General features: G+C 36.1%; 1 protein-coding gene across 4 annotated transcripts in view; it reads right to left on the bottom strand.

Annotated features, from left to right (window-relative positions):
- Window positions 1-27,046, bottom strand: part of DOCK7 (dedicator of cytokinesis 7) — a 210,501-nt gene that overhangs the window by 27,870 nt on the left and 155,585 nt on the right. For all 4 annotated transcript variants that reach the window (XM_082834071.1, XM_082834067.1, XM_082834068.1 and 1 more), the window contains 9 exons: window positions 17,221-17,403; window positions 16,976-17,111; window positions 12,967-13,063; window positions 10,359-10,455; window positions 9,889-10,023; window positions 8,266-8,418; window positions 2,748-2,906; window positions 2,005-2,105; window positions 898-1,090 (listed from right to left, as the gene is read on the bottom strand). In XM_082834071.1, the coding sequence (XP_082690197.1) occupies window positions 898-1,090; window positions 2,005-2,105; window positions 2,748-2,906; window positions 8,266-8,418; window positions 9,889-10,023; window positions 10,359-10,455; window positions 12,967-13,063; window positions 16,976-17,111; window positions 17,221-17,403 (1,254 nt within the window). The remainder of the gene's footprint in view (window positions 1-897; window positions 1,091-2,004; window positions 2,106-2,747; window positions 2,907-8,265; window positions 8,419-9,888; window positions 10,024-10,358; window positions 10,456-12,966; window positions 13,064-16,975; window positions 17,112-17,220; window positions 17,404-27,046) is intronic.

Raw genomic sequence — 27,046 nt, 5'->3', positions numbered from 1 at the left:
CCTACATACCTTAAATATTTGATTTGAACCTAAATATTCACAGTAGATATACACTCATTTGTCAATTTCCTGAAGTAGATCTAAGGTCTTTTCTTTGTGTATGGGTCTCGAGATCAGAGTTCCATGTAATCTCTCTTGACTAAATACCCACAATGCAACCTTTATTTAAGATTTCCAGTTTTGGTTTCTTTAGAGTAAAAACTTGAACTTAAAAGATTATCAAATTATCCTAGACTTCTCGGAGCTTTTCCCCCATTCTTTCTTTATTTGTCTGATCTCTTTGCAAAACATTCAACTTGGTTTTCAGAGAAACAATAACTTACTTTCTTATTGCATTTAGATTTATCAGAGAACATAATATTTAATTAAATTTTGTAACTTCCCAAACCTGGCTTTAACAGGTTTTAAGAAAAGCAAAGCATAACTAACTCTTGGTAAGCAAAGAATTCAACTAGTGGGTAAGGGGGATGTAACCGTACTAGAGCATAAGCTATCATCTCTGAGTCATATATTAGCATATTTATACAGGGAATGGAGAATGTTGGTTTACCTGTTATTTTAATTAAAAGCCAATTAAGAGTTTCCACTGAATTCTGATTCTCAATATCTTGAATGTATTTCATAGATGCTACAAAGTCCACAGCAGTATAGGCAAAGAGAATGAATATACACAGCACTGATAATGCAGAGGTAAGAAAATGTGGAAGAGAATTAATGAGAAATACACTTTAAAAATGTATTAATGAAAGTAATAGTGAAATGTTAATTCATCTACTGAAGTATCACCTTCAGTCTTTATGCTTTCCTTACAAGCTGAATGAATCTAAACACCAGTGAGAAAAGTTAAATCCAAAAAAGGACATACCTTGATTTAATGTAAACCTGGCAGATTCCTACCTGAAATGTTACACATCCCACAGGAAGATATTTACGGTCCTCCAGCATGCTCAGATATTCAGCAACAAGTGCTGCTGAGTGAACGAGGCACTGGGCAGCTTCAGCATGATTGCTGCGTTCCGAGTGTTTGCCAGCCATGTTCTGCAACCAGGTCAGCCGCAGGTCTGGAGAGGTCTGGTACCCCTTGGCAATTCTAATTAGAACAGAAATTCTTCTCAATTAGCATTTGCTTCCCAAGCTAGAAGGGAGTCCAAATTGCTTTTTCAGTGTTTAGGTTTCTGTTATTGAACACAACCTATTAAGACAAGTTTTTGGGTGGTATGAAAATGTCTTTGAGTATGCTTAGAGAAACAACTGTGGGCCAATGGAACAGTAATATCAGTTTTTTGCAGTGGGGGGGCTAAAAAAAGGACATTTTATATGAAAATCTGGACACTAAGGAAACAATCAGTAAGGGAAAAACTGTGGGAATTTACATGTTTGTTATAGGAATATAAACAAGTTTTCTATTCAAGGAAAAAAATTTATAGAAGATTGTTTCACTGTATCATTTTTATTTTAAAGAACATATTTGTTTTTGTTTTATTTGTGCCTTTAAGGAACTCCAAAACTGTAAAAAGAGAAGGTCATATGGCAAAGAAAAAGTCAAGTTTTACTTACATCTTTTAAGTTACAACAGGAATTACAAAATTCTCAAAATACCCTATAAATATTATCCTATAGGCAAAACCATATTTAAAATCAGCAAAATTAATATTGTAGTAAAACGTTAATACACTGTATTTTCTTCCTAAAGAACTTTTACATTTAAAATATGGATCTTGGGCCTTCCTAGGAAATCTAGGGCCCAGGATGCCAAGGTGTTAAATGTGTCATTACTTTAAATAATCCTCTTGTTTTTGATAATCAATAAATATACCGAACAATTATTCATAGTTCTTAAAAGAAGAAGTGACACAGGGGATCTGATAAAGCACATTTTGACTTTTCAATTACCGTTAGAAAACGACAAATAAGTTTTGTATTTTTTTTAATCTCATGTTTTTTGTGTATCGTACTAATTTAAGCCCCATTATACAAGGTATAAGTGAATCAAACAAATGTTACCTGTACATTAGATCAATCAACATTTCAGGATCCTCCTGGTGTTCCTTCATTTTAACAGTATCAGAAAGGATCATATGGAGATTGAAAACCAAATCTTGGACCTGTAGCAGAGAATTGTATGAAAAACATCCATTCATTCACAATCATTAAATTAATTTGGAAGATATTTCAGATAAGCATCTAAAGATTTCAAAACAATATGATTTTGATATAGTTCTAAAGAGTCTGGGTATGCTGGGGTAAGATGAGTGAAGGTTGGTAAACTTTATACAAATTGCTCAGCAGACTGTTATTTCAGTTCTCTCACCCAGAAACAAGTAGAAATGTAAGTAGAAATAAAATACATATAGGGATATAGGGAATACAGGAAAAGAACACAAAAGGAAATCTTCTCCTATGTTTCAGATTTTCCCAAAAGGTAGTTTGTAGAAACTTTAGTGTTTGAGGCAAATTACATTAATCAGTGGGAATAGTTTCATCATAAAGCTTTTTTTTGTCCATACTGCCTAAGTCTAATATTATTTTGGTACAAATTCACAGAATTAAACACCAAAGATATTAACCATTCTGAGAAGGGAGGGTGGCTTATTAAAACAAAGAGATTCAGCCCTATCTATGACACACATGGATGAAAGAAAAATATAGGTTCCTCCAGTTAAAACCAAAGTTTGATCTAACAATTTGGAAAATGCCTATTTACAATTCCTATTTCAGTTAATGCTCTAAAAAGTAGCATTTCTGACCTGATCAGGGAATGTTGTCTCCCTCAATTCCAAGTCTTCTTCAGCATATGTCAGTATAGTCTTTAGAGAACGTCTTAAGAATTCTTCATTAAAATTCTGAGATGTGCCCACCAAGGAAGACAGTGACATGGTTACCTGCATTTTAACCCTGGCAAAGTTCTGTAACAGAGAAATTGCCAGGTAAACATTTAATACAGGAAAGCTTAAAGTGAAAAAGTATATATTTTTTTACTTCCTAAAAGGAAAAGGTTAGTAAAAAAAATACCATTCTATGCAAAATATTTTTGAAAAAGTAATGAAATGTTTATATTGAAATCTTATTATTATTTTTTTTTTTGCGGTACACGGGCCCCTCACTGTTGTGGCCTCTCCCGTTGCGGAGCACAGGTTCTGGACGCGCAGGCTCAGCGGCCATGGCTCGTGGACCTAGCTGCTCTGTGGCATGCGGGATCCTCCTGGACAGGGGCACGAACCCGTGTCCCCTGCATTGGCAGGCGGACTCTCAACCACTGCGCCACCAGGGAAGCCCTGAAATCTTATTTTTAAAAGGACATAAAGCTTAGAATCTTGCTGTAATAATAGCCTACAAAACAGAGTAAAAAATAAAAATTGTGTGTTAGACTTGAATTAGAAGTTGTGCCTAGACTTTACATTGATCTACTATGAGGTATATATTATTAATAATAATACCATTTTTACAGATGGGTTAAAGAACTTGACGAGCATCACAAAATTCTTAAGTGTTAGATGCGGTCTTTGCATTCTAGTCCCTTTCATTAGGTCCACTGCTATGAAAAAATAACTCACATCCTGTATAAAGAAACTTAAAGGTAGAATCTTTGGAGTGATGCCTATAAGAGCTTACACTCTTCCTTTTCTAGCGAAAATTCATTTCTGTTGCACCATTCCCAACTGTGAAACTACTCTTAAGAGTTTATCAGTGACAACCTAGTAATCGCCAAATCCAAGATATTTTTTTGTCAATATTCTACTTGACATCTCTGTATATTTAAATGTATTGATTACTTTTGCCTTGAAAATTGCCTGCCTTATCTTCAATGGTACCACCTTATCCTGATTTTTCTATTCTTTATCCACTCTTTTTCTGTCTCCTTTATTCCTCAGTTGCCCTTCTTAAATATCAGTGTTCCCAAAGATTCTGTCAAGAAACCTTTTCACTTCTCATACTCTAAACAGCCTCATCCATTTTTCTGCCTTGGACCAGTACAGATACATGTCTGTGTCTTCAGTTCATTTTTCTCTCTTGAGCTCCAAGCTGTTATATTTTACTAGATGGTTCCTTATGAATGTCGCATGGGTACCTCAGTTTTAACACTTCTGAAATACCTTCTTGGTACTTCCCTGCTGGTGCAGTGGTTAAGAATCCACCTGCCAATGCAGGGGACATGGGTTCGATCCCTGATACGAGAAGATCCCACATGCCGCGGAGCAACTAAGCCTATGTGCCACAACTACTGAGCCCACGTGCCGCAACTGCTGAGCCCGCGTGCTGCAACTACTGTAGCCTGTGCACCTAGAGCCCATGCTCCGCAACAAGAGAAGCCACCGCAGTGAGAAGCCCGTGCATTGCAATGAAGAGTAGCCCCTGTTCACCGCGACTAGAGAAAGCCCGTGCGCATCAACGAAGACCCAACACAGCCAAAAGCACAAAGAAAGAAACAAACAAAAAACACCTTCTTTTCCTATTGATTAAATAAATGGTGCTACTATTCTTGTAATCAGTCACTCAGGCCAAAAATCTAGGAGTCATTCCATTGTCATTCTCCCTCTCATTATTCATACCATAAATCCAATCCACACTGTCCTCTAATCTGTTCCAATCTGTTCTTTCTCCATTCCCAATGCCATTTCTTTAGTTTATGCCCTTACCATTACTGTAATAACTTCTTAATCAATCTTTCGGCCTTTTTCTCACCCCTTTTTCTCTCTCCCTGATGCTGTAAGTAGCATCAGGTAAATTTTTGTAAAATGTGAATCTGAACATGTTAGTCTTCTTCTTAAAATACTCCAATGGCTGTTCACACCTTTGAAGATAAAATTCGAATATTTGACCAAGTAAATATGTCAAACTATATGGTGGGAACTGAGAGTATAGTGAGAAACAGTGTCTGCCCTATGACAGCTTAGTACAGACATTTCAATTACAATTTTATCTCTTATTACTCTCCCTTTGAGCCATAACAATTAAGAAGTGCTAAAAAAGTTTCCTTGTCTGCCTGTTTTCTACTCTCATCTCAATGCCTTTCTAATTATCTATGTGCCATTTTCTTTACCTACAAAGTTCTACCCACCTACTTACCCATCCGACTGGGCAATTCTTCATCTTTAGTTCAAGCATCTCCTCTTTCTGAAAACCGATCTTTGAGAGCATAAGCTCTTCTTTTTTTTTCCAACGTCTTTTTTTTTTGAGAGCATAAGCTCTTTTTCTCTGTGCTTACACAGTCCCCTGTGCTTACCTCTCATTATATTAATAGCAAACACTTATTGAGCATTTGCTCAGAGCCAGTTACTGACATAAGTGTTTTACTTAATTTATATAATCCTCACAAAACCATGTGAAGTAAGTACTTACTATTACAATTATTAGCTGAACATTACCTGTTCATCTCCTACCCTAGTAGATGTTAAGCTATTTGAAAATAAGGACTGTCCTTTTATCTATGTTTGCCTAATGCCTACCACAGTACCTAGAACACAATTTAATACTTAGTTCTACTAGTATTTCTTGATTCTATAAACTATATAAAATCACTGCCAGTTAAAAAACTACCTATTCCTTTTTAGAGGCACTACCTCACACTAAGATGATAAATCACCTATTTTCATCCTATTATATAAAGCTTTTCTAAAATAACAGAAGACTGAATCAAGAAAACTCCAAGTGTAGTCAAATTTAGGGACTTTATTTCAAAAACTAAACAAGATCCATAAAGTAACTAGATTCTTCTGTTCTGAATTAGGAAAGAGGACTTGGCTTCCAGTGAAAATAGGATAGTGAGAGACAGCAAGTTCCTACTTCTCCTGGATTTCATATAAAAATAAAAGATGGGGGGCTTCCCTGGTAGCTCAGTGGTTGAGAGTCCGCCTGCCGATGCAGGGGACACGGGTTCGTGCCCCCGTCCGGGAAGATTCTGCTTGCCGCAGAGCCGCTAGGCCCGTGAGCCATGGCTGCTGAGCCTGCGCGTCCGGAGCCTGTGCTCCGCAACGGGAGAGGCCGCAACAGTGAGAGGCCCGCGTACCGCAAATAAATAAATAAATAAATAAAAGATGAACAGAAAAAAATCCATAAACTCTATTTCAGCAAAATGAGGAGATATACATAATCCATATATTAGGGTTGCCACGACAAGCTAAATAGGAAGCAGATTCAATGGAAGGCAAGGAGGGGATAGTAAAAAGTGAGGAATCCTAGGGTGCAGATTTAAGAAATAATCGGAAAAATACTTCTTTTAAATAAGAAACTCACTTTGAAGTGATTAAAAACTATCTGTCTTGGAAACAAAATGACCTAAAAATCTGGAGGGACTGGTTAGAAGTAGATTGACCAGAAACTTTAGGAAGTTAGGTAAGATGTGTATACAACAGCAAAATCCCATGACAGACACATTCCTGAAGGAATGTCCTATAAATACCTGGGCCAATATAAACTATCTCATTCTATGTAGAGTAACAAAAAGGTAAAGAAGATCAGTGAAACATCAGGTAAGAAACACTTAATAGGAAAATATGGTCATGAAACAGATGAAAATTCTGATAAAATATTTTACCTTAAATTATAAAAAATTTATGAAGCCATTCACTTTAGAAAGGAAAAAAATGGCAGAAATAAAAGAACTCAAGGAAAGCCACTGTGATAGCTAAGATTTTCTTTCACCCCCCACCAAGAACCAATATTCACTAGCTTGGTGGCAATACTTCCTCCACTGAGAATGCATGATTAAAGAAATAGAGGGCTGAAGGTATTATATAATTATAAAGGTAATCATTAGAACAATACAAACTTTCTTAAATATAATAAAGACTACACCAAAAAAATAAGGTGAACAGACCATAAGTGCAAGATGAAAACAACCAACAAATTTTTTTAAGGAGAGAGGTGGGGAAGCATAACAAAATAATACAACACAACTCTAGGACGTATCTGATAGAATAACAAGTATGAAAAGGTTTAATTCAACTTAGAGACTGGATTACAAGGCAAAACCCAACTCTATGTTGTATATGAGAAGCATGTTTAAAATAAAGTGATTCAAAAAAGTGAAAACGAAAGGATAGGCAAAGGTAACCGAAGACACGTTCAAATTAGAAAGAAAGCAGAGGTATCTTAATACCATACAAAGCAGAATTCAGTCCAAAAATATAAAAATTTTAAATGAAACCAATTCAGGGTCTTTTTCAACTCTAAAGGGAATAATTCATAGTAAGATATAATAGCCATGAATAGTAGTTATAAATATACCAAATAGTTATGAATATCAATTTACCAACAAAGACCTAAAGGAGAAAGAGACAGTGTATAGGCTTTAAATCATCTCCTTCAGTCCACCAAATGGACCAAAAATAAAGAAAAACAGAATAATGTAATTAAAAGGTATATCTGTTTAACTCAATATTCTGAAAATAAAGAGTACCCCTTCTTTTTAAATGCTTGCATAACATTCATAAAAACATTATATGATTGGACACACAAACACACACATCCATACTACCAAAAAGGAGACATAGTATATTAATTGTATGACCACTTTGCAATAAAACTAAAAATTATTAGGAATTCTCTGGCGGTCCAGTGGTTAGGACTCCACACTTTCACTGCTGAGGGCCCGGGTTCAATCCCTCGTTGGGGAACTAAGATCCTGCAAGCTGCAGCACGGCCAGAAAAAAAGAAACAACTAAAAATTATCATCAAAACTTTAAAACTTTGGGTTAAAAAGAAAATATAAACTGAAATTACAAATATCTACAAACCAAGAACACTGAGAATACTACATATCAGAACCAATGAGACACCAAAAACAGTGCACGATGGAATATTCTAGACCTTAAATACTTACATGAGTAAGAATAAATGAACTAAACATTTGACTGATAAAGTTAGGAAAAATAAAACACAAATCTATTATCAAATAAAAAAACATAAATGAAAACATGGAATTCTTCAAAGACTGGCATATAATCATAAAATATCAAGCCAAGATATTTAACTTTTAATTTTCCTTACGACTTTCATTTCACTTAATGATAATAATTAAAATTTACAATAGCTCAACATTTATATTCTAAATCTGTACTACTACACATTATTTTTAGTATAGGAAGTAAAACTGAAGATTTGGACTTTTATAATATGTCCACAGAATGAGAAATAGAAAGACAAATATTAGACTCAAAACATACCAAAAAAATTCCATGCTCCCCATGAACCCTTTTAATAGTTATCTACAGAAGTTATATTTCCTAATGAATCAAAGATACAATCCTGAGATGAAACACTTACATTCCCAATCTCAAAGTTCTGTCTCATAAGTAGGTAAAGGGAGGCACTAGCATGTGACCGTATTGTACCGATGCTACTGCTACAGTGCCGGAGAAGCCGGAGGCATAAATCAGCACACTGCTCTGTCTCCTCTTCAAACAAGAGTTCAGGGAACTGTAAAGAAACAACACCAACACTGAATTTATGCAGTAAAAGTTCCAGAGATATGTCAATATAGCCTGATGTGGAGATTTGTTGGTGTAGCCCAGGAATTAAAAGAATGTTAAGGGGGCTTCCCTGGTGGCGCAGTGGTTGAGAGTCCACCTGCCGAAACAGGGGACACGGGTTTGTGCCCCGGTACGGGAAGATCCCACATGCCACGGAGCGGCTGGGCCTGTGAGCCATGGCCGTTGAGCCTGCGCGTCTGGAGCCTGTGCCCCGCAACGGGAGAGGCCACAACAGTGAGAGGCCCACATACCGCAAAAAAAAAAAAAAGAATGTTAAGGGACAATATTTACTAATGGTTAATAACATGGCCCACAGAGCCAGATAGACTGGGTTCGAGTATGGATTACACTAGTAATATGGCCTTGGACATATTTTTCTCATCCTTAAAATGGGCCTAATAATGTTATCTATGTGGGACTGTATGACTACCTTAGATTAGATAATGTGCATTAAACACTTACTACTATAGTAACTAACATAATAATTCTGTGAAATGTTTTTATTATCACAAAATAGTATATAAGTTATTTTCACTGGCTAAGTTTCATCAACAGCTCTGCATTCCGTCTTATAAGATGACTAAGATGAAATAGCTACCTTCAAGTATTAAGCATACACATACACATTTCCAGAGGAAAACAAACATAGGAAATAAATATTTGAAGTAGTTGAACAAATAGCAGAAGCACCTTCCTTTCCATTTACCATAGGATAAGCTAATTTCAACAGACTGAAGAACTTATACATTGAATTCTTGATAAATCAAGTCAATAAGGGACAGCCAAAATAAGATGAAGAGAAAACACAAAAAGCCCCATATTTAAAATAAGCTATTGGGCTTCTCCGGTGGTGCAGTGGTTGAGAATCCGCCTGCCAATGCAGGGGATACGGGTTTGAGCCCTGGTCCAGGAAGATCCCACATGCTGCGGAGCAACTAAGCCCATGTGCCACAACTACTGAGTCCGCACACCACAACTACTGAGGCTGTGCGCCACAACTACTGAAGCCCACGTGCCTAGAGCCCGTGCTCCACAACAAAAGAAGCCACTGCAATGAGAAGCCCACGCACCGCAATGAAGAGTAGCCCCCCCTCGCCATACTAGAGAAAGCCCGCATGCAACAACGAAGACCCAATGCAGCCAAAAATAAATAAATAAATTTATTTAAAAAAATAACTAAAATAAAATAAAATAAGCTAGTAATTTCAGGCCCTTCTCCACATCAGACCTACTCTTAGAAATTCCAAAAGGTAAGTAGTAGACAAAAGGCAAAGAAGAATCATGAGTCTTAGGTTATTACTAAAATTTTAACTATAAGTATATTTAAAATATGATCAATGTATGTGTCAAATGATCTTAGACAATGTTAATAAAGAAAGCAAAGTCTGACAGGACAGCAGGTACAAAAATAACCCACCTTTGAAACCAGGGCTCTCTGGGTAGCAAAACAGTGCTGTAGATAAACTGCACTTTGATTACAGGCCATGCTATGTAGTAGCACTTTCAGCACCCCACCAAGGATGCTCTCTTTGGATTCTGTTACAGAAACTGTCTGCAATTTAAAAATAAATAAAATAGAGATGTTAACTGCAATTTGGTTAGAGAGATAGAATATGTATAAGTAACAAATAAAAATTTTAATAGGCAAAAGATAATGTAAGATCTAGGAAGACGGCAAGGAAAAGAAGCTGAGATGGATTTGGATTAAAAAAAAGAGGTGGAGGAGAATGAATAGGTTTTAAATGAGAAAAGAAGAGGAGCACGGACATAACTTCTAGGATCTACTGATATTTAAATGTAACTATATGGTTCCATAAATACTTTTTCCCCCCAACCCTAACTTATCAAATCTATACTACTTTAAAATCCTCTAATTTGTGTCCTTACCTGGACAACAATCTCTAATGTATCCAAAATGATTAGATTTGCTTCAGTAGCCAGATTTCCATCAATCAGCGCTTCATGTTCAATCTCTGCTCTTGACCTAATACAAAATATTATAAGAAATTATATTTATCTTTTAGAAAAGCCAATAGATCTGCAATTCAGAAAAGACTTAAAGATGCACAGAAATAAAAAACCTTGGAACCCTTTTGCTTTTTCAAGGGAACCATTTTTCAATATTTGCCTGACTGCAAAATTACAAGAGAATAAGGAAAAAGACAGTATTTTGCATATTTTAAAATGTTTTGTTTTAACCTACATTTTTTTCAACCATGCCAATACAGACTTTCTCACCCCATTACAGTGCTACAGTGCCACTAAAGGCATAAATATTTAGTTTTCAGAGATGCAGCAAACACAGGAAAAAACTTTTATTCTGAATGGTACGTAGACACTAGGTGGTGCTATGTGGGCTTGTATTTAGAGCTGCTTTCATGCAAAGCAACATTCAAAATGTTTAGTATTCATACTACTATTTCAAGGATTTTCAACATATTTATTTAAGATAAAAGATCTTTTTAAAAATAAAGTTTTGTCTAATTTCCCCAAACTTTTGATACAAAAATTTTAATACAGAAAATGATTTAACTCTTAAGTGAGACTCTGGATGGCACTCATTAGAAATAAAACAACTTGATGTAATGAAGTGGTTTACTTGAATACTAATATTTACAAAAGTATTATTTAATGAAAATAAAAAACTTAATAACTATATATGATTTATGAGTAAAGACATTTGTTTTAGTTGCAATACATATACAGAAACTATATATTACATCCAAGTAGACAAAAAACACATAAATCAAAGCAAAAATAAAAGGATATATTAAATGCTAACTTTTCCAAGTTCTTAGATGTTAAAGTCTGAATCTTTATTACTGTCACTAAAGAGAACAGTCCATGAATTTACATTTACAAATTAAATTTAAGGAGAAAATACAACACAGTTAGAATTAAATTGGACAACAAAATATATAATGTTCAAACTTAAAATTCCAGCAAGATTTTGTGAAGAAACATGACAAAACAAGATGGTTAAACAAAAAGAATCACGAAAACACCAAAAAAAAAAGGGCTCCCTTAAAACATAGTAAGATAAGCAAAGAGAACACATTATACAAATGCAGAAATAAAGCAACATACTAATAGCATAGTATCTTGGTAATTTTTGATTTCTAAAAAACACAACATGTGGAAAAATAATAAAAGAAACGAACATGGACAGAGAGGACAGAAATGCAGAAACTCAAACTTTAAGAATTTTTAACACAGTTATATTCAGTAACTGCATTCCCTGCCAAATTCATACATTGAAAACCTAATGCCCAACGTAATGGTGTTAGGAGGTGCAGTTTTTGGAAGGTGATTGGATAATCAGGGCAGAGCCCTCGAGAATGGGATTAGTGCTTCTATAAAAAATGCCCCAGGGAGTTTGCTTGCCCTTAAACCAAAAGGGGACACAACAAGAAGTCTGTAACCCAGAAGAGGGCCTTCACCAGACACCAAATCTGCTGGCGCCATGATCTCGAACTTCCCAGCCTCCAGAACTGTGAGGAATAAATTTCTGTTGTTTAAAAGTGACACAGCATGTGGTATTTTGTCATAGCAGCCTGTAGAGACTAAGGCAGTTTCTGACAATGCCAAACTCATCTATATGGTACTGACCCTGCTGCTTCTCTCTCTGCTGGCTCTCACAGGGACTTGCTTCCTGATTTTACTGTCTGAGAACTAATATTTCTTGAAGTTCAACTGTGAGAATCCTCTAAAGCTTGGGCTGACGATGGTTCTCAGATAGGGTGGCCAACCATCCAGGTTCACTTTAGGACAGGACTGGAAGGTTCCCTGGGATGTGGGACATTCACTACTAAAATGAGGAGTACTAGGCAAACCCAAATGAGTTGGTCACCATATGCTCAAAGCTGTGGGGGCCAATCAAGTTACTTGAGGGCTAACTTGTAATTACAAATTATCAGGAAAAAATATTAGCCCCATGACACCTGAAATGCCAAGTGTCAAGCTGAGCAACTTTACCTGTGGTTACCTGGGCAGTGAGAAAGGTTTACTTCCAGTTCCCCTTAGGCTGAAGATGCAGTCCTTTAGGATTGTTTTTGGCGGTAGAGTGGTCAGTTACTGTACCTAGTTTGCCTCCATGCTAGAAACAGAAGACTTGTAGTGTTTTGCCTTTCTTTATATTTTAAGCTTTAACAGGGCAAAGATTAGTTTTCTAATTTTTTGTAATCCTTGAAATATTTAGTTCAGTGTGACACCCAAAATATATTTAAAAAATAGTTGCCGAATGCATTTTCCAAAGGGGATTGTTGGGGGAAAATAGAGTAACATGTGAATATGTAACCTTTTGTTTTACTATAGCATATGAAAATTTCTTCCCTCAAATCATTTTTAATCTAAAATTTAAAAATAAAATATAACTACTTTGTCTTCTAAGATTTGAATGCCTAATATATAAAAAATAACACTAAAAGTAATCATTTTCCTCTGTATTTGAAACTCAACAAACCCATCAGTAAGATAAAACAGAAGGTTATATTACTTGTCAAGCTTCTCAGTGTTTTGACGCCAGTGAGTCATATCCTTCCTCCACCTCAGATTTTCTTGACTCCCAAAGGCACTTCCAGATGGGCTTCTCTCTGCCAAACAAATTTCAAAACCTTTTTTTTAATGTTATTTCAGTCAGACCACATACATGTATATTTGCAAACATATAAGAAATCCTACATACTGTTATTAATTTTATACACAGCCACCTTATCCTCAGTACAAGTGGAAAAACCAGACAATGCTTTTTATTAAAAATTTTCACAACAGTTGCAGAAGAAATATATTTGCTAAATGTAATATTAAAAAACCGAACACGCTTTTAAATAAGCAAACTTTCTAATACTGACTCCCAAAATCCTAACCATGGTTTATAAGACCATGCATGATATGATCTTATTTCCTCCCACTCTTGTTTACACTACCATTATTGTGTGTGTGCGTGTGCGTGTAGTTTCACTACATATGCTACTGATTTAGGATGTGTGCAATGGTGGTTGTTCCTTTTACCTGATTGTTTTTCCCACAAATTTTCACTGGCCAATTATTCATCACCTCTGCAGAAAGGCCTTCCTCAACTCTCTACCACTTCCTTTCCTCTTAATTTACTTTCTTTCTCTCCATAGCACTTATGACCACAAGAACATAAGCTACTTAAGAACAGAGATTATGTCCATTTTGTTCACCCCTTTATGTCAGGTACTGACAAAGTATCTGGCACATCCTGAGAACTCAATAACTTTTTGTTTAATAAATAAATTAAGAAGGATTGAGGGGCTTTACTGGTGGCACAGTGGTTAAGAATCCGCCTACCAATGCAGGGGACACGGGTTCGAGCCCTGGTCCGGGAAGATCCCACATGCCGAGGAGCAACTAAGTCCGTGCGCCACAACTACTGAGCCTGTGCTCTAGAGCCCGCGAGTCACAACTACTGAAGCCCACGCACCTAGAGCCCGTACTCTGCAACAAGAGAAGACCCCCAATGAGAAGCCCGCGCACCACAACGAAGAGTAGCCCCCACTCGCTGCAACTAGAGAGTAGCCCCTGCTCACCACAACTAGAGAAAGCCCATGCGCAGCAACGAAGACCAAGCGCAACCATAAGTAAATAAATAAATAGATAGATAAATAATTTTTTTTTAAAAAGGGTTCATAAAGTAATTATTTCTTTTGGTCCACAGAAGGCAGGACAGGAGGAAGATAGGGGCTTTCTCCCAAGCGGTTTCTAGGATGGAAGGCAAAATGAATGGTACGGGCTCCTTAAGGGGCAGCAGCAATAGAACTGATTCATACCAATCCAGCAGAAGTGGAGAAGGCATTGAGAATTGTGGAGAAATATAAACAATAGAATCAAGTCATGACTTCAAGCTTTCAACTAGAAAACTAATGCTCCTTTTTGAAAACCATGAGACTTTAAATTGGCTGGGAAAATGGAAAGAAAAATAAAAGTAAAAATTCAGAGTTCAAATAGAAATTTTAAAATACTGAGAAACAAATATAATTTGACACACAATAAAGGACGTGTCTGGATATTCCTTCTGCTTTCTCTCCCTTCCGTTCCCTTTCTTTCTCTCTTTACCTCTTTGATTTTGAAACCTCTGTCTTTAAGAAATTTTGTGAAAGAAAGCAAAAAGATATGTCTATATTAAGACAGTTAACAAAATAAGTGTGGACTCTTTTCATTTTTATCATTAACTTTTTTTCCCATGAAATTGTCTCTCATCTCCTTAGTTAAGAATGTCTATCATTAGATGACCTAGCTTATTAAGTATCCAAATATGTAAGAATTGCAAAGGTTTAATTTTTCAAAGACAAGAACTTCTTTTTTTTAAATTGAGATAAAATTGATATATAACATTATATTAGTTTCTGGTGAATAACATAATGATGCGATATATGCACATACTACAAAATGATCATCACAACAAGTCTAGTTAACAACCATCACCACACATAGCTTCAAATATTTTTCTCTTATGATAAGAACTTTTGGGCTTCCCTGGTGGTGCACTGGTTAAGAATCCACCTGCCAATGCAGGGGACACGGATTTGATCCCTGGTCCGGGAAGATCCCACATGCTGCGGAGCAACTAAGCCTGCGGCCGCAACTACTGAGCCTGTGCTCTAGAGCCCACAAGCCGCAGCTACTGAGCCCACATGCCACAACTACTGAAGCCCGTGCGCCTAGAGCCCATGCTCCGCAACAAGAGAAGCCACCGCAACGAAGAGTAGCCCCTGCTTGCCGCAAATGGAGAAAGCCCGTGCATAGTAACGAAGACCCAATGCAGCCAAAGATAAATAAATAAATATTTTTTTTAAAAAAAAGAACTTTTAAGATGTACTCACTTTGCAACTTTCAAGTATACATTTGTTAACTAGAGTCACGGTGCTATAAGTTACATCCCTGGTACTTACGTATTTTATTATGGTGAGTTTGTACCTTTTGATCCCCTACACCCATTTTGTCCATCCCTACCCACCACCTCTAGCAAACACCTATCTGTTCTCCGTATCTATGAGTTTGGGGGGTGGGGTGGTTTTTTTTTTTTAAGATTCCACATACAGAACTTCGTTTCTTACATTTAAACAGTGGTAGCTGTCCAAAGGCCACAAGATTAAAAATGCAACAAACATATCGGTAACAGCTCCACTCTCCAACAGTAAGCCTCAGAAAGAGCTATTGTATAATATAAAGAACACTAAATTGGCAGTCAAAAGATCTTGGTTCTATCAGTTTATAATCTTAGGCAAGTTATTTACCTCTGTGAGTTTTATTTTATCTTAAAGATGAGGATAATTATTCCTTAGGCTTTGGTAATAATTAAATGACCTAGAAAGTTAATTTCCATACTTTATAGAGGGTTGTTGTACATACTAAAAGAGTTAAAAGAAAATCAATAGGTACACTGTAAACTGTATATAACTGAAGTGAAAAAACAGTGCTCTATTAATTCCAAAGGCAAAGACTTTGTCTTATTCATTATTAAATTCCAAACACACATAGCATATAAAAGATATTTAAGTTTACTTAAAAAAACAATCATTAAGTTAAATGGCCTATCAAAAACAATAATTAAAAAATATTCATGTAAATGTACATTCACATTTTAAGTCAACAAATATATATCGAGCTGTTAGCAAATGTCATGTACACAGATGACTAAGCCATGTCCCTGACCTTAAGGAGCTCTCAGCAACAATATTATTTTAGAATTTGCGAAATGTTTACACACACATGGTCACTACAAAGATGATAAGATCAACATTACCTTTTAAAATCTCAAAACAATCACAAGTGTATGAGGAAAGGGAAAGTGGGGAGATTAAGTGACTTGGCCAAAGTTATACGGCTATTGGGTAGCAGACCAGGGATTAGAAACAGGTTTCAAATGCTACTAAATTGTCTTCTCTTGCTGATATTTGAGTTTAATGGGCAATATCTTTGCCTTATATACAGGGTATATTAAATCATTGCAAAACTAGGAAACTTTTAAGAGTAAAAAGTGATGCTACATAGAATGGATGACCAAGAGAACCATAATGTAAACTATAGACTCTGTATGATAATGAGCGTCAGTGTAGGTTCATCAGTTGTAACAAGTGTACCACTCTGGTAGGGGAGGTTGATAACGAGGGAGGCCATGCATGTGTGTGGGGACAGAGGATATATGGGAAATATCTGTATCTTCAGCTCAATTTTGCTATGAACCTAAAACTGCTCTTAAAAAATCTATTTTTAAAAATAAGAGATGCTATTAATAATCACACAAGGGCAAGAGAAACAAACTGAGATTATCCAGAGCAAACTGTAAGTATGCTCACCCTACTTAAATAGGAATTCTAACGTGCAAAGAAATGGCTATTTAAGTTAATTCACAGTTACATTTAAAACACTATCTTAAAAGTGTAGAATTGTCACTGAAGACCTGCAAAAATGATCACTGTAATAGTGTTCAAGGAAACTGAAAAAAATTCTCACCAGAGGAGAAGATATTGTGTACATACCAAGCTGTCCTCGGCTTCGGCGCACCATTTCTTGCCTAGCACCTATGCTTCCAAGAATAGCTTCCTCAAGCTTTGCTCTCATGTCCTTTGATTTCTTAAAGGTCAAACTATTCATTCTTTCAAACACTTTCTTTCCCTAAAATTTAAATATTAGAAAAGAAGACACATTGAAGAAATTTTCTTCTTCTTTTCCACATTATGTTTCCCCTCTTGTTCATCTTTGCAATGGCACAATGATCACTTACTTTGTACTCAAAGCAAGATACACAAAGATAAAGCAGATCTAATAGCCGGTTTAGCTGCAGGACTGAGAGATCTGTAAACCACTTTTGTAAAACTGTCTCATCTGCATTCTTGAGAACCCAAAGCAGACAGATCAAAAGACTCCGACTTGATTCTGCTGAAAAGGTAGTGTGTTGTCTGCCACTCTGAAAATAAAAAGCAGTAGAATGAGACACAAAATGATCAAAGACCATTGCTTTTTTTCAGTTGTCAGTTGTTTTCTTCTAAAAGCAATACAACAATAATTACTTTAAAATCAAATATTTCAAAAGAACCATTTGGTTTAGACAATACTTGTGTAACTCATATAGAACCTTAAACTTAAGGTCCTGACATTTAATGAACCTTTCCTAGCAATAGAAGATTGCTTTAATCTATGACAGGGCTTCCAGCAGACTATAAACATTAACAGAAAACATAAAGGGAAAAACTAAAAGGTCCTATTATTAAAAACTAAGATATCTACTAAAGACTATCAGACACGATATAAATAAAGGAAAAAAAATGACTCTATATAAGACTATTTTAAGAGTATTATGTGATAACAAAATGTTTATCAGGTTTAGAGAATCACTATTTCCTATCAAGGGCCACTGACAAAATGAAAAAGTCTTAGACCACATATAAGTAAAAAGTATTTTTACTTAGAGCATATAAATTTAAGATAATATTCCCAAACTTAGATTTGTATTAGTATACAGTATGTGAAATACAAACAAAAACTAAGAACTTGTTTACAGTACCATTTATTGAATATTTACTCTCTTCCAGTCATCATACTGAGCTCTTTGCATATATTATTTCATTTAGTCCTCCAACAATATTACTAAGCAGGTTGTATCATCTCAATTTTACAGACAAGAATGCAGGATGACAATAATAATAATGATGATGGCAAACAATGATGATGGCAAAACATAACAAAATTTGAAATGTGCTAGACACTATTCTAATTGCTTTTTCTTATTTAACTCTCAACAGTTTTATGAGATGGTATTAACTATTGTTATTTCTAGTTTACAGGTAAGGAAACTAAAGGCTAGAGATTAAGCAATTTGCCCTAAACCACATTCTAAGAAAAAGTAAAGCCACAATTGTAGTCCAGGTTAACCAGACGCCTAAGCTTATACTCTTCACCATTATACTACATTCTAATATTTGGTTAATAAATATACTAAATTATAATAAGAAAGCAGTGGATAGGATGTTGAGAGGAATTACAAAGGAAAGCCATGACCTCAACTACTACCCTAATCTCCCCTCTATCATGCACAATGGTTTCCCTTGAAACCATCTAAAGATATAAATATTATTACTTACTCCATTCTACAGACAAGAAAACTGAGACAAGAAGTAGTTAAGTATCAATATTTTGTGAAAGTATTTTGCAATAAATGGTGGAACTAGGATTCAAATGCAGAACGTGTGGCTCCAGAAACCAAGCTCATATCCACTATGTTTACTGCCTTTAATGGATGCACGCACATGTAAATAAATTCACGTACATACACTCACTTAACCACTATGCTATACTGCACCTGACCTGGACACAAATAGCTTTGACTCCCACCCCCAAATCCACAGTCTCTCTCATAAGGAAAATGCTTCTTTATTTTAAAAGTAAGCACTTTCTACAGCAGAACTTTCAGGTATGCAAAAATATATTGACTAAATTCTCAATGACTGATTTTTTAAAACAAAATTTTAAAATTATACCGAATTCGACAAACAGGTACACACTAACATTTCCTATACCCCCACATAAACTGCCAATAACACAGTGACACAGTCTGAAGAAAGTTGGACAAACATGAAACAGACTCAGTAATGCAAAGATGTCAGGTTTCCCCCAAATTGTTCTATAGGATCAATGCAATTCCAATCAAAATACCAGCCAGGTTTTTCCTGGAAGTTGACAAACTAATTTTAAATTTAATGGGGAAAAGCAAAGGGCCAAAAATAGCCAAGGCACTCTTGAGGAAGAACCAGGCAGGATGGGGGACAAATTTGCTCTACCACATAGCAACATTTACTAAATAGTTAGAATAATTAAGACAGCTTGATATTGGCATATGGATAGACAAATAGTCTAATGAAATAATAGGAAGCACACGAAAAAATCCTATGCATATATGAAATTGTGACATATAACAGAGCTGGCACTAAGAATCAGTGGTGGAAGGATGAATTATTCAATAAATGGTGTGAGATAAACGACTTCCCTAGGGGAAAAAATAGTAGACTCCTACCTTGCACTATTGTACAAAAAATAAATTCCAGACAAAGAAAGAACTTAAATGTTAAAAGGAAATATAAAAGAATATATTTATAATCTTGGGAGTAGGACAGAATTTCTTAAATAATACATAAAAAGCGTAAACCATAAACCACAAAAAGACGATCATATTTGCTTACACTGAAATTGAGAATGTGTGTTTGTTCATTCAATTAGTAAATAAATAGATACATAGAAAAAGCACATCATAAATTAGTAGAAATTTGTTGCATATAAAACCAACATATATACACTACCAAATGTAAAACCGATAGCTAGTGGGAAGCTGCCGCATAGCACAGGGAGATCAGCTCAGCACTTTGTGACCACCTAGAGGGGTGGGATAGGGAGGGTGGGAGGGAGACACAAGAGGGAGGAGATATGGGGATATATGTATAGCTGATTCACTTTGTTATAAAGCACAAGCTAACAGACCATTGTAAAGCAATTATACTCCAATAAAGATGTTTAAAAAAACTATCACTGTTAGAATGTAAAAATAAAAAACAAAAAAAAAACAACCTGAGATTTGTATCCAGAATAGTCTTTCTCAATCAAGTTTCTATGAGAGAATTAAGCCCTACAAAAAATTGAGGGGCTGTTTTCTCCATTCTCTCAAAGCATTAAAAAAAAAAAAAAGATAATTCTGGTTTGGTATTACCCATCAATGAATCTTCTGTGAAGGAAGAAACCACAACCCCAGGACTCTTATTATACATACAAGTAGTACTGCAAATACAAAGTCCAGGACACAGTCACAAACTAGGCACACAAAGAAGCAATACATCATGAGTGAGAACTGACAAAACAGATAACAGAAAAAGGTACATTAAGACTTAAGGTATTGAAATTATCAGAGACTATAAAACAACCACACATTCTATGCACCCTTGCCCAAAAAATAAGATTAAAAATCATGACTGGAAACTTGAAAATATAAAGAGAAATGTTTTATTGAAAAGAAATAGCAGAAACAACAGAATTTAGAAAACTGAAAAAAATTTACCCAATAACCAAATTAAGAACTCAGTAGGTTGGTGTAATGTAATATCAGGTATAGTTAAGGAGAGAATTAGTAGACTGAAAGATAGATCAAAAGAAAAGTTCTAGCATGAAGCACAGGTTAACAAAAAGATGGAATACACAGAAGAGTAGAGACAAAGACAATACAATAAAAAGGACTAACATAAGTTTAACTGGAATATGAAAGAGGAGAGACAGAATGGAGAAGAGGACATATTTGGACACATAACAGCTGAGAATTTCATAGAACTGAAGAAAGATGCTGAATCATAAATTTAAGAAGTCCAAAAAAGCTACCAAGCAGAATAAACATAAAGAAATTCAAAATTAGTCTCAACAATTGAAACCACAGAAAGCCAATTTTAAGGAGACAATCAAAGAAACGACAGAAAAAAAGACAAGTTATTTTCAAAGAAGTAACAGTTCACCACAGCTGGCTTCTCAAAAGTAGCAATGGAAATGAGAAGACAATGGGAACAATGTCCTCAGCAGGCTGAAATAAAACAGAGGAAACTCAGATGCTACTTCTTAAAAAAGGAATCCTAATGAAGGTCAAATAAAGACATTTTTCAAAGAAACAGAGAGTTCATCACCACAGAATAGAAAATTCTAAAGGATATATTTCACAGAGTAGAAAAACATCTCATAGAAGTCACAAATTTGAGAAAGAATCAAGAGCAAATAAAGTGGTGAACACATGGGCAAATCTAAATAATTGATTCTATATAGCCATAAAAGAATAATAATGACGATGTGAGGTTTAATGATACATAAAACTAAAGATAGCATTTAAGTAGAAAGAAAGGTAAATGAAGTCAACCTGTTTTAAGATCCTTCTATTAACCAATGTGAAAGTAAAGGTAATGATTAATATTCGATTGAAATTTAAGAAAGCATATTCTTATTTGTAATACAATCACAAAAAGAAGAGAAACAGAATGTATGACTTCAAACCTACCAGAGAGGAAAAAGTGGAATGAGGAAAAAATACAATGAGAAAAAAATGATCCAAAAGAAGATAATAAATGAGACAAAAAGAAATACATAATAGGGGTGGGAAAACATGAAGTAAAATTAAAATGTTAAGTACATTAATTTAATTATACTAAATGTAAATGGGTTTTAAAACTCTAGTGAAAGACAAAGATGAATAGACCAGATTTTACAAATATAAGACAAACTCTAACCATATGCTGTTTATAAAAGACACATTTAAAACATGAGAAAAAACAATGAAAGTAAAAGGATGGAAAAACTCATGCCATACACACACACATATACACACATACCCTCTAAGCAAAAGAAACTTAGCATAGCTATACCAGTATTATACAAAATTGACTTTAAGGCAAATAAAAAATAAGCATTACAGTTCATGTTGACAAAAGGTACAATTCATCAAAAATATAACAATTTTAAATTAGATATTTCATAATAAGGCCTCAAAGGAAATAAAACAAAATCTGACAGAATGACAAGAAGAAATTACACCACCACAGTTGTAGTGGGATATTAGAAAAAGTGAACAGAATTCAGTAAAGAGAAAGAAGATTTAAACAATAGGATTAACAAATTTGATGTAATGCATATAATGGATAAATATACAACAAATGAAGAATGTGCATTCTGTTCAAATATGTGAGATATTTGCAAAAACTGACCACGTACTAGACCATAAAACCAACTCCCACAAATATAACTAATTATGTAGAGTAAGTTCTCTGATCATTCAATTAGGCCAAAATCAGAAGCAAAAGGATTACTAGAAATTTTCGTATGACGGGAAATTCTCAAACAAAAACAATTAAATAACCCAAAAGTCTAAAAAGAAATCACAATGAACTTAAGATATATTTTGATGACTAATGAAAATGTTACCTACACACTGTGGTATGTAACTAAAACAATAATTAAAGGAAAATGTTTATGATTAAAATATGTATCAGAGAGAAAGGATGAAAATTAGTGAGTTAAGCATCCATCTCAAGAAGTCAGAAAAAAGAACATCAATATAAACCAAAAGAAAGTAGAAGACAGTAAATAATAAAGATAAACATTCAAAAGTGAGGATCAACACTGACCCCAAATTGGTTCTTTACACAAACTAAAGGAATATACAAATTTCTGTTGAGACTGATTTAAGACAAAAGATATAAAAAGCCAGTCTCAGAAATAAAAATGTTTATTTCTACTATAGATGTTATAGACATTAAAAAGATCATAGAAGATATTTGAAACAACTCTGTATGCCAAGAAATTTGAATAAATTTATGCTAGAATAAAATTTATAAAAACCATTGTAAAAAGAAATAGAAAACTTGAACAGTCTTACAATCATTAAAGAAATTATACAGGTAATTTGAAAACTTTCAAAAAAGAAAACTGCAGGTATAGATGGCTTCACTCACAAATTCTCCAAATATTCTAGTAAGAAATAATTTCAATTTTAAACAAGTACTTTCAGGGAACAGAATAAAAGGGGAAATTCCCTAGCTCATTTTAATTGGCTAAACTACCCCTGATTCCAAAATCTGAACAGAACATTATGAGAAAGAAAAAAATCTTACTAACATGGTTACACAATCTTAAACAAAATACAGCAAACCAAATCTATTAATATACAATCATGAAAAAGCTGGGTTTAATTCAGGAATTCAAGGTAGGTTTAACACTAGAAAATCAACTGAAAGGGGTCACAGTAAAAGATTACAAAGCAAAATAAAATGACAGTCTCAATGGTGCAAAAGAGCATGATAAAATTCAACAACTATTCATAATTACAAAAATAAAACTCTTAGCAAACTAGGAACAAAAGGGGACTTCCATAATATAACAGAGGGTATCTTAAAAAAAAAACCAAACCGCAAAACCAAAATCTTTAGCACCTATGTTGAAGAATGAAATGGGACGAGGGGAAGATGGTGGAAGAGTAAGATGTGGAGATCACCTTCCTCCCCACAGATACACCAGAAATACATCTACACGTGGAACACCTCCTACAGAACACCTACTGAACGCTGGCAGAAGACCTCAGACCTCCCAAAAGGTAAGAAAGTCCCCACATACCTGGGTAGGGCAAAAGAAAAAAGAATAAACAGAGACAAAAGGATAGGGACGGGACCTGCACCAGTGGGAGGGAGCTGTGCAGGAGGAAAGGTTTCCACTCACTAGGAAGCCCCTTTGTGGGCGGAGACTGCGGGTGGTGAAGGGGATAAACTTCGGTGCCACGGAGGAGAGCACAGCAACAGGGGTGCGGAGGGCAAAGCGGTGAGATTCCCCCACAGAGGATTGGTGCCGACCAGCACTCACTAGCCCGAGAGGCTTGTCTGGTCACCAGCCAGGGCGGGCGGGGCTGGGAGCTGAGGCTCAGGCTTCAGTCAGAGCGCAGGGAGAGGACTGGGGTTGGCGGTGTGAACACAGCTTGCAGGGGGTTAGTACACCACGGCTAGACGGGAGGGAGTCCCAGGAAAAAGTCTGGACCTGCAGAAGAGGCAAAAGACTTTTTTTTCCCTCTTTGTTTCCTGGTGCGCGAGGAGAGGGGATTAAGAGTGCTGCTTAAAGGAGCTCCAGAGATGGCCACGAGTCGTGGCTAACAGCACAGACCACAGAGACGGGCGTGAGACGCTAAGGCTGCTGCTGCCACCACCAAGAAGCCTGTGTGCGAGCACAGGTCACTATCCACACCACACTTCCGGGGAGCCTGTGCAGCCGCCACTGCCAGGGTCCCGGGATCCAGGGACAACTTCCCTGGGAGAACGCACGGCGCACCTCAGGCTGGTGCAACATCCTGCCGCCCTCTGCCGCCACAAGCTCGGCCAGCACTCCGTGCCCCTCCCTCCCCCTGGCCTGAGGGAGCCAGAGCCCCCGAATCAGCTGCTCCTTTAACTCTGTCCTGTCTGAGCGAAGAACAGACGCCCTCCCCCGACCTACACGCAGAGGTGGGGCCAAATCCAAAGCTGTGACCAGGGAGCTGTGAGAATAAAGAAGAGAAAGGGAAATCTCTCCCAGCAGCCTCAGAAGCAGCGGATTAAAGTTCCACAATCAACTTGATGTACCCTGCATCTGTGGAATACATGAATAGACAACGAATCATCCCAAATTGAGGAGCTGGACTTTGAGAGCAAGATTTATTTTTTTCCTCTTTTTGTGAGTGTGTATGTGTATGCTTCTGTGTAAGATTTTGTATGTATAGCTTTGCTTCCACCATTTGTCCTAAGGTTCTATCTGTCCGTTTTTCTTTTTTCCTTTTTTTCTTTAAAAAAATATATTTTTTCTTAATACTTATTTTTTATTTTAATAACTTTACTTTATTTTATCTTTATTTTATCTTCTTTCTTTATTTCTTTCCTTCCGTCCATCCTTCCTTCCTTCCCTCCTCCCTCCCGCCCTCCCTTTTTTCTTTCTTTCTTTCTTTCTTTTATTCCTTCCTTTCTTTCTTTCTTTCTCTATTTCTTTCTACTTTTTCTTCCTTTTATTCTGAGCCGTGTGGATGAAAGGCTCTTGGTGCTGTAGCCAGGAGTCAGTGCTGTGCCTCTGAGGTGGGAGAGCCAACTTCAGGACACTGGTTCACAAGAGACCTCCCAGCTCCATGTAATATCAAACGGCGCAAATCTCCTAGAGATCTCCATCTCAACACCAACACCCAGCTTCACTCAACGACCAACAAGCTACAGTGCTAGACATCCTATGCCAAACAACTAGCAGGACAGGAACACAACCCCACCCATTAGCAGAGAGGCTGCCTAAAATCATAAGAAGTCCACAGACACCCCAAAACACACCACCAGACGTGGACCTGCCCACCAGAAAGACAAGATCCAGCCTCATCCACCAGAACACAGGCAATAGTCTCCTCCACCAGGAAGCCTACACAACCCACTGAACCAACTTTAGCCACTGGGGACAGACACCAAAAACAACGGGAACTACGAACCTGCGGCCTGCAAAAAGGAAACCCCAAACACAGTAAGATAAGCAAAATGAGAAGACAGAAAAACACACAGCAGATGAAGGAGCAAGATAAAACACACCAGACCTAACAAATGAAGAGGAAATAGGCAGTCAACCTGAAAAAGAATTCAGAATAAGGATAGTAAGGTTGATCCGAAATCTTGGAAATAGAGAAAATGCAAGAAACATTTAACAAGGACCTAAGAAGAACTAAAGATGAAACAAGTAACGATGAACAACACAATAAATGAAATTAAAAATACTCTAGAAGGGATCAATAGCAGAATAACTGAGGCAGAAGAACGGATAAGTGACCTGGAAGATAAAATAGTGGAAATAACTACTGCAGAGCAGAATAAAGAAAAAAGAATGAAAAGAACTGAGGACAGTCTCAGATACCTCTGGGACAACATTAAATGCACCAATATTCGAATTATAGGGGTTCCAGAAGAAGAAGAGAAAAAGAAAGGGACTGAGAAAATATTTGAAGAGATTATAGTTGAAAACTTCGCTAATATGGGAGAGGAAATAGTTAATCAAGTCCAGGAAGCACAGAGAGTCCCATACAGGATAAATCCAAGGAGAAACATGCCAAGACACATATTAATCAAACTGTCAAAAATAAAATACAAAGAAAACATGTTAAAGCAGCAAGGGAAAAACACAAATAACACACAAGGGAATCCCCATCAGGTTAACAGCTGATCTTTCAGCAGAAACTCTGCAAGCCAGAAGGGACTGGCAGGACATATTTAAAGTGATGAAGGAGAAAAACCTACAACCAAGATTACCCAGCAAGGATCTCATTCAGATTTGATGGAGAAATTAAAACCTTTACAGACAAGCAAAAGCTGAGAGAGTTCAGCACCACCAAACCAGCTTTACAACAAATACTAAAGGAACTTCTCTGGGCAAGAAACACAAGAGAAGGAAAAGACCTACAATAACGAACCCAAAACAATTAAGAAAACGGGAATAGGAACATACATATCGATAATTACCTTAAATGTAAATGGATTAAATGCTGCCACCAAAAGACACAGATTGGCTGAATGGATACAAAAACAAGACCCATATATATGCTGTCTATAAGAGACCCACTTCAGACCTAGAGACACATACAGCCTGAAAGTAGGGGACGGAAAAAGATATTCCATGCAAATGGAAACCAAAAGAAAGCTGGAGTAGCAATTCTCATATCACACGAAATAGACTTTAAAATAAAGACTATTAGAAGAGACAAAGAAAGACACTACATAATGATCAAGGGATCGATCCAAGAAGAAGATATAACAATTGTAAATACTTATGCACCCAACATAGGAGCACCTCAACACATAAGGCAAATGCTAACAGCCATAAAAGGGGAAATCGACAGTAACACATTCATAGTAGGTGACTTTAACACCCCACTTTCACCCATGGACAGATCATCCAAAATGAAAATAAATAAGGGAACACAAGCTTTAAATGATACATTAAACAAGATGGACTTAATTGATATTTATAGGACATTCCAACCAAAAACAACAGAACACACA

This window comes from Leucopleurus acutus (assembly GCF_964270905.1).
Source record: "Leucopleurus acutus genome assembly, chromosome: 2".
Lineage (NCBI taxonomy): Eukaryota > Metazoa > Chordata > Mammalia > Artiodactyla > Delphinidae > Leucopleurus > Leucopleurus acutus.
The sequence above is the reverse complement of the archived record's forward strand: the minus strand, read 5'-3'. Positions and strand labels throughout refer to the sequence as shown.